Source organism: Linderina pennispora, assembly GCF_002104995.1.
Source record: "Linderina pennispora strain ATCC 12442 chromosome Unknown DL89scaffold_75, whole genome shotgun sequence".
Classification (NCBI taxonomy): Eukaryota; Fungi; Kickxellomycota; class Kickxellomycetes; order Kickxellales; family Kickxellaceae; genus Linderina; species Linderina pennispora.
The window spans coordinates 28575-42147 of NW_024468323.1; the positions used below are offsets into that span (position 1 = coordinate 28575).

The 13573-nt window shown below is 56.0% G+C and overlaps 1 protein-coding gene across 1 annotated transcript; it reads left to right on the plus strand.

Annotated features, from left to right (window-relative positions):
* Nucleotides 1-11125: 11125 nt before the first annotated feature.
* Nucleotides 11126-11777, plus strand: DL89DRAFT_272072 (RmlC-like cupin; the record flags this gene model as incomplete). Its single annotated transcript, XM_040888969.1, has 2 exons — nucleotides 11126-11449; nucleotides 11509-11777. Coding segments are annotated over 2 exons (593 nt in total), but the record flags the coding sequence as incomplete, so codon positions are not given.
* Nucleotides 11778-13573: the final 1796 nt, after the last annotated feature.

Here is a 13573-nt window from a genome sequence, read left to right on the forward strand (position 1 = left end):
ATGGCGCTGTCGTCGGCGCACGGTGAAACCGGTCCTGACAGCACGCTGGCCGGAATTGCGCACGCAAAACTCTACCCACAAGCCAAGCGTGCGTGGTCGGCAACCGAGTCACAGCTCGAGAAGCTACACCTGGGATCGGAGCTGGCACACGCGTTGAGCGAGTCGATTTCAGAGGACCTAGGCGATCTGGCAACACTCAAGAACCCATCGCATCTGGCACGTCTTGCCCACTCGGTGTTTGCGCGTATCTGTCCGCAGGACGATACCAAGGCAATCAAGTCCTTGATCCGCAGGTGGCTACTGGACGAACTTTCCTGGAAGGGAGCATTGCAGGGAGATGCGCAGGCAGTACTTGGTGAGAGCGCCTTGGTTGATGACTATCTGGGCCAGACCGCGCTAGGCAGTGCAGCACTGAGCCAGGCTATCAACGAGCCGCTGGGCGCCATGTCTCTGTCGTTCCACTCGCTGGGCCAGTGGTCAGTAGCCTCGCTGGCCAGCAAGGGGCTGAATACGACGGACCACCAGCAGCGATTCGACATGTATGGTCTTTCGAGGTTTGCTCGGCGCGCCATGTTCAGTGTCGAGTTCTTGCAGTTGTCGGGCGGTCTGGTGGTTCTTTCTGACGCGTCGAACGAGGCTCTGTCGACCCTGATTCTAAACATGACACTGGCGTATGTGCTGCTGCGCGAGACTCTGGCCGCTTACAAGCACGATGCCGAGGACTCGGACAGTGCCACGTCTGGCAGCATTGGTATTGTGCAGCTCGACGATGGGGACAACGCCCTGTATGCCCGGATCAGCGCTGCAGCCAAGATGATCGAAGGAACAGTATCCGACATACTGAGCCTGCTGGTTGTCCATGGATTCTCGTTGCCCAAATCCCAGAGCGACGACGACGACAACGAAGAGCCAGTGCAGATCAAGATCCCCCACGACTCTGGTCGCTGGCTTAGCACACTTGTCAGCAGGATTCTCAGCACTGGCGACGCCTCCTTGGACAACGATGTGTCAGACTCAGTCTGGGACATCTTGATTATCACTTGCATTGCACGGCATCGCCAGGCACCACAGTCGCAGTGGGCACGCGTTCTGGCAACTCTTTCGGAGTGGTGCCAGTGGGCTAACCCGCTAAACTCGGCCGATGTAGAGGCCGCCATGGCCGTACCGCTGTCCAGCGACCTGCCCAAGATCCTGGAGCTGCCAGCGCTTGTCGACCTGACGACGCTTGTAGCGCGGTCGGTGTCCTTGCGGCATGCATGCCCGCAGTCGCCTGCGCTGCGTGGGACGCTGATAGATCTGACCGGCTCTTTGACACGGACCATCAACGGCAAGGCTGCGTCAGCGACGAGTCTGTCTTTGAAGCTTGTGGTAGCGCTAGAGCTTCTGGCGGAGCTCTTGCCGCCACAGGCTGGAGCACTGGACGCTGCGTCATCGACACCAAAGATCATGCACATCTTGGTTGCTGTCTCCGAGATACTGGCTGACTCTGTTGCCTCGAGCACGGTGTCGCTTGCACTTACACTGGCGGCTCTCGCTGTTCTAGAGCGGTTCAGCAACTGCGTGCCGGTGATCGATGATACCAGCGCTGTTGGTCTGGTGCGCCAGTGCCTGCGCTGGCTGAACTTTGCCGAGACCCTCGATAATGTTGAGCAGCAGCAGGCTGTTCTGGTCGCTGTAGCGTGCTCTGTCAGCTCGCTGGCGCGCATGTCGAAGAATCTGGTTGAGGATATCAATTCAGTCGGCCCGGTTCTGCGGCAGATCGGCGAGCACCTGGTCAGCACGTGTGTGGTGTCGGAACGACCAGTGCCTGAGGGTGTTGCAGCTGTGACAGCGCTTGTGGTTAACGGGTTCTTTGACGTCCCGGCATTCGATACTCTGTACCCCGTGATGATAAGTGCTACGCCGCAGCTGGAGATGGAGCTGCTGCGTCTGGTTCTGTCGTCCAGTGACATTGTGGCAGATGTCGGAGAGCATATCCAGTCGCTGGTTGGGCTGGTCAGCCTGGCTGCCAAGACGCTGGAGAATCTGCACGTGCCGCATGAGGAGTTTGGTGAGACCATTGAGACCGACGAGTACGTGCGCAACACTGGATTCCGTCTTCTTGCCAGCATGCTGCTGGTCACCCGGTGCGCTGATGCCCTGGCAGCCGACTACGACCGGTACGAGGAGATGGCTGAGAAGCTCAGCAACAACCAGGTACTGGACAGCGCCATGCCCTGGGTATGCGCCCTGCTTAGCATCGATGGCGTCAGTCCAATGGGTGGGTACGAGCCACGCCTCTGGGACCCGTCTGAAGGCTTGGACTGGGAGACGTGGGCAGCGGAGCTCCAGCATAACCCCAGCGGAGACCAGCTGTTCCGCGTTCTGGCGCACCAGATCATGTACTCGCTAGCATGGACCTTCCCGGCAACATACCGGTCCTGGTGGTCTGGACTGTCGGCCAAGCTCCGCGCCACCAGCCAGGCCGTCGAGCAGTTCACATGCAAGCACATTAGCCCGCTGGTTGTCGAGCGTGAAATTGCACGTATTCGCCAGCAAGAGGCAGACAGCTCTAACGCTGACGCTGACGATGGTATGTCTGATACGGAGGAATCCTGGGATGTGCGTGTGCATGCCGAGAAGTCGACGGCAGTGGCCGATATCCTTGAGGAGTATGACGAGGCGACCATCAAGGCCGGCGGAACGCAGGTCAGCATGACCTATACCGTCGACGACAGCACTCTGGAGATCACAGTGCGGGTGCCTGCTTCCTATCCGCTGTCCCTGCCGACGATCGAGTCGATGAAGCGCGTGGCAGTCACCGAGAAGCGCTGGCGCAGCTGGCTGGTGGCCGCGCAAGCGCAAATGTCGCGCAACCGGCGCCTCGACGCCGTCTGCGCGCAGCTGCTGGGCAATGTGGGCGCGCATTTCGCCGGCGTCGAGGACTGTGCGATCTGCTACTCGGCAGTCGGGGCGCTGGACAACAGCCTGCCGACAAAGCAGTGCAAGACATGCAAGCACAAGTTCCACCGCATGTGTCTGTTCAAGTGGTTCAGCACCAGCAACCAGAGCTCATGCCCGCTGTGCCGCAACCTGTTCTAGAGTGTTTATTTTCTGTGTAGACGGACTAGAGAATACATGGCCCCGCCAAACAGCGTAATCGCGATTCCTAGCATGCTGAGATACGAGAGCTGGACGCTGAACAGAATGCAGCCGAGAACAACAGTCAGTACAACTTTGACGTTTCCAGTGACAGTCATGGCCAGGGCGCTGGTGTTCTTGCTCGCAGTGAAGCTGGCGATATTCAGCACAAACGCAATGGCACCGTTGGCAGCCAATGCACCCAGCAGCGGCCAAACCGAATCCATGCCGGTCATGAACGCCCTGGCCTGGGCAAATTCGCCCGTGACCAGCGACCACGCCAGGGTCTGCGCAAGCGCCAATGGGCTGAGCCTGTACAGCAGATCAAAAGCCCCCAACTTCAACTGCAGCCGGCCGACCAAAATGCGATTTGTCACGACGGTTTTCACTGCAGCCAGCACCGTCCCCAAGAGCGTCAGCAGCAGGCCCACCACAGTCCACGAGTAATCGCCGTAGGTCGCCAGCCCCACGCCCATGACCACCGGCACCAAGCTAACATACGCCAGTATCGGCAGCTTCGGATCGCCCCCAGACAATGCGGTAATGGCCAATGTAAACACGGGCACGGTGCCTCGGACTACCTGGTGAAAGGGAATTGTCACAAAGTTCAGCGAGATATTGCTGACGGCTATGTTCACCGTGTACAGGACCGAGAACTGCCAGAGAATCCGCTGCTGCTGCTTGTCTAGGCGCACCGGCGTGAACGTCCCCAACCGCTGCATTATTTGCGTGCCGACTATGCCCCCCCAGGCTGTGCGTGGCAGTAACCAGCCAGGGAAACGAAAACTGGTACCACTGCAGAACCATCTTGTTGTGCAGTGTCAGGGCTAGGGATATGAAAAGATAGATGCATGTGCTGAGCGCGGCCTTGCGCCATTGCGAGCCTAGCCGAGGGGGCATGATAATGTCTAGCGACGAAGAAGAAGGGTGCAAAAGATGGGGGTTTTTTGTGGAGAGGAGGTTGAGAAAACAAAATGAGGTTTCGCCTGATGATCGGGCCTAACAATCACCATAGTTGCCCAGGCCCACCAATCTGGAGTATCAGACCAGGTAATTGGCTGGGAGATGCTTTCTTTTTTTCGAACTGGCGACTCTCACTCATCCCAACACGTCTTACCTCATCCATGTCGGCTGCCACAAAGGGATCTAGCACGGAAAAGGTCTACAAGCACCTGAAGGCGGCAGTGGACCTGGCCATCGGGAACGGCGAGTACCACCACGGACTGCTCCCGGAGCTGCACACAAACATTGTTAGCTATGCAATGAAAAAGCTTGCGGCCATGCGGGCATCCGCGACCAAGGCCATAGTGACGTGCACGATCGTGCAAAACACAGGGGCAGGCTTCCACATTGGCAATGCGACACGGTGGGACGAATCGGCAGACAGCATGGTCACATACAAGTTCACGAACGCGGCTCTGACCATCATCGTGACAGCGTATCTTGTTAGCTGCTAAGGCCAAAAATGAAAATAAAAAATAACAATGAACTCAAGCCTACCCCCGCACAAACTTTGCCAGTTCCTGGTATGCAGCCAGCAGCTCCGATACTTCGGCAATAGTCAGATCGGATGCCGTGGCATTGACAAAGCGCTCGTTGATCTCCGGCACAACTGCCCTCTTGATGGCTGGGCTGCTGCGTGGCAGATGGCCCTTGATCTCGTGCGACAGCTGCTCGCTGGCAGTGTTCAGAACCGACCGCACGCCCTCAATGACATTGGTCTGGTCCAGAGTCTTCTCGTCGGCATCGTGGGCAACGCCCTGCTGCAGCTCCCGATCGCTGGGCGACCGCCACGGTGCACGCATGATTAGCTGGCTGCTGGTATCAATCAGCTTCCCCAGCGTCGCGCCATACACCCCCTGGACGACCTCAATGCCCACATTGCTCATGGCGTTGTTGAACAGCAGGTTCTGCAAAGACATCAGCGCGGGCGGGATTGCGCGCTCCAGCACGCTGGCAGACACTTCAGCCGACAGCCCCAGCTTTCGTGCATCGACAGACTCGACGAACGAGGCCACAGCCAGGGCATTGGTCAGACAGTACTCGAACTGTGCCGACAGGAGCGCGCGGGTCCGGTACCGCTGGATAAAGCGCAGGTTGGAGATGAAGCTCTGCGGATTGGCCGTGACCACAGCAAAAATCAGCAGCGGCAGGATGCTGTCTGCCGACAATAGCGACGATGTCGGCGAGTCCTCGGGCTTCTGTGCTGGCTCTTTCTGCTGTCCAGCGCGCAGCCTGGCATTGAGGCGGTCCATCCGGTCCACCATGGTCTTGTGTGCGTCTACCACCAGCTTGAGCTTCTCGGCCGGCGACCGAACTGCATTCATGCCCTGTAGCTGGGCGCCAGTCTCGCGCGCAATACGCACCAGCTCCTTTGCGGTCTGCGGGGCGGCCTTCAGACCCAGATGCTCGAGCCGAATATCAGCCAGATTGAGGGCGGCCACCTTGGACGCAAAACTGCTCGTCCTGCGTGCGGTCGTCGCTGAACCATGGAGCGAATACCTTGGCGTACACAGACTCGCACACCAGCTTCTCCACACACTCGATCACTGCCTCTGCCAGCCGCCTGCGCGCCTCAGCGTCACCACACATGCTGGTCTCGTGTTCCAGTTCATCAAAGTGCGCTGCAAGATTGCCCATCAGCTTGGCCATAGCCGCCTGCCATGCGTCGGTGTCCTCCTCGACGCTGGGCGTCTTCTCGACGCTCCCACTGCCCAGCGTCAGCCGCCTCACCACACCGCCCTTTGCAGGCCGTCCAGGCAGCGGCGGCGTGCGCGACTCTATCTGCCGCGCATATTGCACGATGTCTTCGATATCAACCTTTATCTGGTCGTCTTCGGTCAGCGCCGCCGTGGCCTGTGGCAGCAGCGCCTTGATTGTTGCATTAGCGGTCTCGTAGATATTGGCCGACAGTGATGTCACTGCCGAGTCCACCACCAGTGCCCGCTGCAGCGCCCCCGATGTCACTGCCACCCGCACGCTGCGGCCATCCGGCAGCCTGCAGTTGTCATGGATGCTGACTATCCGCAGGCGTACCAGCGGCTGGGTCCGTTCGTCATCCAGCACGTCAAAGATTGTGGCTCGCGGCGTCTCCGACTCAGCCATCATGCCCATGATATCCTCGACTGGCGGCAGCATTCCCAGCGCGTTCACCGAACTGCAGTCGATTGTGCCGCGGATCCCGCTGACTGTCGTGAACTTACACTTCCTGCCCTCCGCCAGCACGTCTGAATCGGTGAATAGCACGTTGTCGTTCAAAAGTGCTCCTACGTCTGGCTCGTCTGGCCCGCGGAATGGCGCCTGCGGCAAGACTACCAGCCCGGTTGCGCTGTTGGCCACCATATCGCGCAGGTCCGCCATGCCTGCCGCCACCTGGAAGTGCTGCCACAGCCTCTTTCCCAGTGACTCTGGTGGCAAAGCAACCAGTGCATTCTTCTCGTCTGTGGCGGCATCTGTGTGCTCTGTCGGCGGTGCGCTCTGCGCCTGCCGTGGCTCCTGGCCCTTTGCTGCTATTCCCAGCCCGCTCACCTCACTGCCCGTATGCAGGGACACGCGCGACGCCTTGCGTGACCGCGAAAACCCTGTGCTTGGAAACGACTTGTCATGATGCTGGTTCATCTCGGTCGCCTTCATCTCCTTCATAATCTCGTGCCTTCCAAACTGAGGAGCATCGGATTGTTGCCGCCTGCGCGATGTCTCAGCCACGGGCTCAAGCTTGTTTAACGCTCCTACCATCTCCTGCGAACTGCTGTCGCCAGCTGAAAGCGGGTCGCTGCCGGTAGTGCCTGTTGCGTTGGTGCGGAACAGTGTGTGTCTAGAAAACATTAATGGCGTATTGTAATAAATGGTGCTTGCTAGGTTGAAGGAGGAGGTGAAAAGCATGGAGAGTGCGTGCGTGTCCCACCCCCAGTTAATGCGCTTGCATCAGTTGAGCGGTCAGACGCTCACTGATTTGATTTTGAAATAGTTTATTTACATCCCACGTGACACCTCATACCTCATACCTCACACCCCACACCTCACACCTGCATCGCAACAGCAAACGCCTGCGCTGTCTTGAACAGCGGGCCGCGCTCCGCTGGCGTCAGCCCTGCCAGCACCGTCAGCATCTGCAGTAAGATCGCCGCCATCTGGTGGTGGCTCCCCTGCACCCCATGTAGGTTCTCTGCATGCACCATTCCCGCGACCTCCTCGAGCCTCCCTAGCACGGGTACCACAATAATGTCTCTGAAATGCATAAGCACGGCGCGCCGCATGCTACCCGCCTTGCCGGGCCGGGCCTTGGATGCCAGCCGGAACTGCAACACCGGCAGAAATACGCCCTCAAAATACGGCAGAATATGTGCCGACAGCATCTCCCATACCGTCACTAGGCTGTCGCAGATCTGCGCGCTGTTAATGCGCTCCGCATTGGCAATTCCGTTCATTGACAGAATAGCCAGCGGCTGCTTGCTGCTGCCCTTGGTCAGCTTTAGTGCTTCAAACTTTGGCACCAGCTCGCATTGCTGGTACATGGTCCGGATCAGCGACGACATCCCGACCCGCAGGATGTTGTTTATCTCGTGCCATATCGAATCCTGGTCGCTTCGCAGACAGCTCCTACCAGAAAAATGTATTTTTAGCAAAAAGCCCCACACGCTTCACGTATGCAGATCTCACCTGGCGCTTTGACGCACACAAAACAAACAACCGCATGCTATGGCTCCGTCTCCCTTACCTGACAATTTCGTTGTTCTCCTCCACCGTGCCCTGTAGACGATCACCATTAAACAAGGGCAGAATCCGTGCCCCTAGCCTCCGCCACTTGTCCTCGGCCGTCAGGTCCAGCCGCGGCTGCCCAAAGTCCCGCACAATGTTCTTTGCATCCAATACTGTCAGTGAACTGGTCGCCGACATCGGTGTCGACGGCGCCGTTGACTTGTATGCGCTGGACTGCAGCCCGGGTGAAAACTGTGTCCGCGGTGTGAATGCCGACTGGGGTGTCGATGGACTACGCGGCAGAACTGTGCTCGGCGACAGTGGCGACTGCATGTACGGCGCCCAGGCGCGCATGCCAGGACGCAGGGTGTCGAAACTATCTCTCTCCATTTGCCTAGTTTGAATGCGAAATATAAATGTAAAAGGATGTTTGTACAAATAAAAATAGAAGAAAAAGGCTTGAATGCAAAAAATAAAAGTAGGAAGAGGTTGAGGGAATTGGAATGTGCAAGGGAGAGCTGAGGAGAGAAAGAAATTGCAACGGTCAAATTTTTTAGTTGTGCTCTTGTGCTCGAGACACGCCACACCACAGCGGTAGAAAGAGATCTGCAGCTACTGCCTCCACTGGCTAGGCAGATACGTGTCGCGAGGCTAGATGCTTGACGGCTACATGTCGCAAACCATGGAGCCTAGATGTCGCGCGTAGTGCCAGTGTGCCTGAGCTCCCCTCCCTTCAACGTACGCCCTTCTACAAAGACAAGCAATGATGAACACACATGAATTAGCTTGGATCCTCTGTGCATAATACTTGTTTTTGGGATGTGCATATAGATATCTTGCTGGGTTCCATGAAACCCTCTGCACATGTTCCTATCATGCTGAAGGCTACATCTTGTGCTTGTGTGCAGGGTAGCTGGCTCTAATCGTCAGATCTCAATATTTACCACTGTTAACCTCAAAGGCAGAATCAAGTGTTTACGAGCGCACATGTAGGAGATTGCTCAAGAAAAAAACAGCTGAGGAGAAAAAGAGAAGTAGCCCTTGGGGATCTGAATATATATGCCTGGCTTAGTCATGGTGGCATTGAACTGTGTTGTCGCTTCAGAGTCGGCAAATGAGGCTGTAGAAATGGAATTGAGAAAAGTATAGATGGATGTTTAGCACGAGACTGTGACAGGCTTGCCATCGTTGTCGAGGACCTGCACCGACTTGGTCCAGTTGTACTGCTTCTTGCTGAGAGCGTACTGGTACGACTTTACGCGGTACAGCGTCTCCTTCCATGCGCCCGAGGCGTTCTCCTTCTCCTTCGGGTGGAGCAGGTCGTTGGTGCGCACCTGCAGGAACTTTGTCAGCCAGGCGACCTCGTCGACGTTGTGGCCGTTGATCTTGAGCGTGCTACCCGAGCTGCCCTTGGCATCGGCCTTGAACGACGCGTTGGTGGTCTTGATCAGCCCAGCCAGTCCGTCGGCGTCCGATCCAGTGCCGTGCTGGATGCCGCAGTCGTACAGCTGTGCGCGGCTGATGCTCAGCTTGAGTCCGAGCTGGTCCGCAAGCTTCTGCGATGGGTTATAGTACATGCTGTCGCGGATCGCGTCCTGCGCATTGCGGAACTTTGCGTCGGACTTGCCCAGCTTCGACCACACCGAGCAGTATCCGTCGAGCCCGCTGGTCGAGTCGCTGCCGGACTGGGCATACTTCTTCAGCACACCGTCGTACTTGCTGAAGGAGTCCTTGCCGCCTGTCAGCTTGTGGTACTGCTGGACCACCTCCCATGCGTCGGCGGTGCCGGTGCAGAACCCAGAGATGCCAGAGGTGAACCCGCGCCCGTCCTTGATGTTCTCGCAGTAGTCGTAGTGGAAGTTGGTGTCGCCGTTCTCGTAAATGTTGGTGATCTTGAGCGCAAGCGTCTTGGCGCAGGCGCTGTTGCCCGAGGCGGTGTCGGCAGCCGGCGCGGCAGAGGCAGCGGCTGCGAGGAATCCGAGGGTAAAGGCAGTGATCTTCATTGCTGGATGCAGGTGGGGGTGAGAGGCTGGTGTGGAATTGCTGGCTGGTGTTGTTGGTAGTGAAAGTGTGATGTCTGCGAGGAACGCCTGTGCTTTTATATTCGCAGCAGCACATAGCTACCGGGTGGTGGCTACATTCAGGAGACCTGAGTGGGCTTGGCGAGCGCATGCTGAAAAGCCTAGACAGCAGGCTCCGACCGGGTCTCCAAAAATACGCATTCGTAAATGGAAACGAGATGAGATGCCAAGAAGCCTCTGTGGGTGAAAGCGATGTCCACAAAGGAGAAGCTGGGCGATCGAAGGATTCGGTTGATTGCCGTTCGTCTGCAGGCCAAAAATAAACGGTGGGTTCAGCACGTCTGGGCCCTGCTTCCGGTCCTTGGCGCCGGGATAGCCAGCACTCAGACGCGGCAGGCTTCTGGACGAGTCTCGCTTTGCACCTGTTTTTTGTTGAACCAGCCATCGCTGGGGGGTACATCAATGCGAGCAGTTTGCATGTCGGCAAGCGTGGGAGCTTGTGGGCTGTCGGCAGAGAACAGGCAGGCCAAAGGAATCGGGTCATAGGCATCCCACTCCAAACCACCTCCAGTGCCCGGGTCTAAGAGGACCGACTCGATGCTGCCGATGGCCCAGTACAGGAGCTGGTGGCTAAGCACTGTAAGCAGACGGGTCTGGTGAGGAATATCGCTTTGTGCTGCTTGTGCCTCGTTACGAGAGTGAGCAGTGGCAGTTTAGTAATGCGATGTCCGTTACTAACGCGGTTGTCCTGGAGCGCCAGCCAGTCACGCTGGTTCAGGATGCGTGACTAAAGCCCCAGCCGAATGACAAATCGGCCACCAAATCCTTAATAATCACCACACTGGCCCGATCTGCATAAAAAGCGCTGATTTTGGCACTGCCGGTTCTTGGTCTCCCAGCTTTTCAGCCACTCCCAGATCTTCTACACATCCCTTGTATTTCTACAGCAACAACACCAACAACACCAACAACACCACCAACAGCACAAATGTCCACCACTACAAAAATCACTAAGCAGGTCTCGCGAATCATCACTGCACACCGCCAGCGCGAAGGCGGCGGCTTTATCGTGCGCCGCCCAGTACCATCCGGCAGCCTGGACATGGTTGACCCGTTCCTGATGCTCGACCATCTCGGCCCGACAAAGTATGGACCCGGCGAGGCTGTCGGTGCCCCCGATCACCCACACCGTGGCCAGGAGACCATTTCGTACGTGCTGGAGGGCGAGATTGAGCACCGTGACAGCCACGGCAACCACGGAGTTCTCAAGCCCGGGTGGGTTCAGTGGATGAGCGCAGCATCCGGCATCATCCACAGCGAGATGCCGACCGAGAAGATGCTCAAGGAAGGCGGTGTTATGCACTCCTTCCAGATCTGGGTCAATCTGCCTGCCAAGTACAAGATGACGGCGCCTCGCTACCAGGACGTTCCGCCCGAGAACATCCCCACGTTCACCTCCAGCGACGAAAAGACACGGATCAAGGTCATTGCAGGCAAGGTTGAAGATGTCACTGCCAACATTGACACGCGCACGCAGATATTCTTCCTGGACCTGCGCACCACTGGGCGGTACGCGCTGGATCTCCCGAGCGGGCATGGGACGCAATGGTGTACAACTTCCACACGGAGCCGATCCTGGTTGGCAACGAGAAGGCAGAGGTGAAGGAAGGCCAGATGGCTGTCATCAAAACCGATGGGCAGCCGATTGACTTTGAGGCTGCTGGGTCGGAGGAGGCGCGCGTTCTGGTCCTGGCCGGTACACCGATCGGCGAGAAGGTTGCCCGCTACGGCCCATTCGTCATGAACACTCAGGAGGAGCTGGGACAGGCATTTACTGATATGAGAACTGGGCGCTTTGGATCCATTCCCGGTCGCATGGAGCGCATGCATCAGACTGACTCAGCCAATGCAGCCCGTGCAAAGGCTGGCAAAGAGTAGTTATCAGACCGGGGCTTTTGGCTAGTTGCAACTTTTGCTCTCCATTTTAGCTGGTTTTCTTGCACAAATTGCCTCTTACATTTCTATATTTCCTCATTTTAGAAAATGAATGACTAGTGTCGATTTAGGCACCAGCCTTGCGCACTAGGTTTCCTATGGCCATAGCGGCATTGATTTCGTCCTTGTTAGCGCCATAGACGGCAGATCTTGATGTGGATGTTGGTGTAGTCCTCGATCTGGAGGGGGATAACTACCGCAAGAATGCACAGCTCTGACTCCTTCAGGGGCATAATACCTTCGCTGCAGATAAATCGGCCATACGCATCGAAGAAAAACACCGGCAGCAGCTCTGGGCACATATCGGTGTTGTCCTTCAGAATGGCGTCAGTATGATCCTCAAACACACGCCTAGCAAAATCCTTGGCCACGCTTAGAGACAAGCTTGTAATCCTGCTCTTCCTCAGTCCGGTAGACATCCTTGCTTAGCTTTGCCTTGACATCCTCGCTGACCGCCTGCATCAAGATGATCATTGCATAATGTGCTCTGGCAGAACCAACCATTGCGATTGTCTTAATGATTGCGCGGCGAGAGAGCTCACGAACGAAACAAGTCATCTGGTTAAGAGTAGCTTCACAGTGCTTAACGAGGCTGGCGATTCCGACGTGGTCCATGACCGAACCAAATGTGCTGGCCTATGGATGTAGGTATACTTCTTAGCACGATATTACGAGAAATTGGGCCTTTAGGGCTGATAGCTATATGCCTTACCATCATGGCATATCTCAGCGTCGGCTCCAGGGCCAGCAGCGATATCGTCGAGCTGGGAAAAGTCGATAGTGTTGTTTGGCAACCATTTTTACTGAGAATATGGAAAAGTCCGTTCCAAGGATGGAGATAGGCACCACCGGCTCCTCTCCCTCTCGCTTTATATCCACCATTGTAATCACCCTGGCTGCAAGAGTGCCAACCTTGGCACCCGTGCCACTAGCTTGCCAACAAAAGAGGCAAGTCAGTGGATATATCCAGCCACACATCCTCCGGATTGCCATCGAGTTGGGAGTAGCAGAAAACTTCCCATGCTACATATCCAGCAGGTATAGTGCAACCGTCGACATAATCCTGTGGCGCAAGCGTTATGTTGCCCTTAAAGGCAGAACACAAAATGTGGTCACCTCAGAGGAATAGCAAAGATATATGCAACAACATGCGGAGCAACAAACCTCAGCTTGCGCTTTATTCAAATAGCGGTGGTTTACCCTAGTACTGGATGCAGAGAATCAGTTGCTATTGCATTGATCTGAACCAAATATACTTACAGCTTTTAGTCTATGGATATACGATATATAGCTAGGAGAGATGATGGCAAACGATGAGTACATGGTGTTGGATCCTAGATTTCTTGGGATTTTGCCAGTTTGACTTCAAGTTGGCTTTTGTTGTTGACGTCGGTGGTTCCAGACGGTTTTTGGGAATTCCTCGCTGCCAATCCAAGGCAACTGTAGCTATTTTCAACACAACATTGACAAGCTAACTCGTGGTTTATGTACAATTCTCCAAGAGTGCCATCCATTCGATCATATGTCGATAATAGGGATGTCAATTTATCGTGCTGCATGCTGGGTTGATATTCGTTAGTTGTTTGGAGTCTCTGAAGGTGCAAGGAGATACAGTATCTGCTGAGGGTAGCCAGAAACTAAAAAAAAAATATGGTTGAGAATAGAAAGTTAATCCAAGAAACGATAGCAGTGAGCCGAGAAGAAAGAAGATAATGAAAGGAGATTTAGAACATAAAATG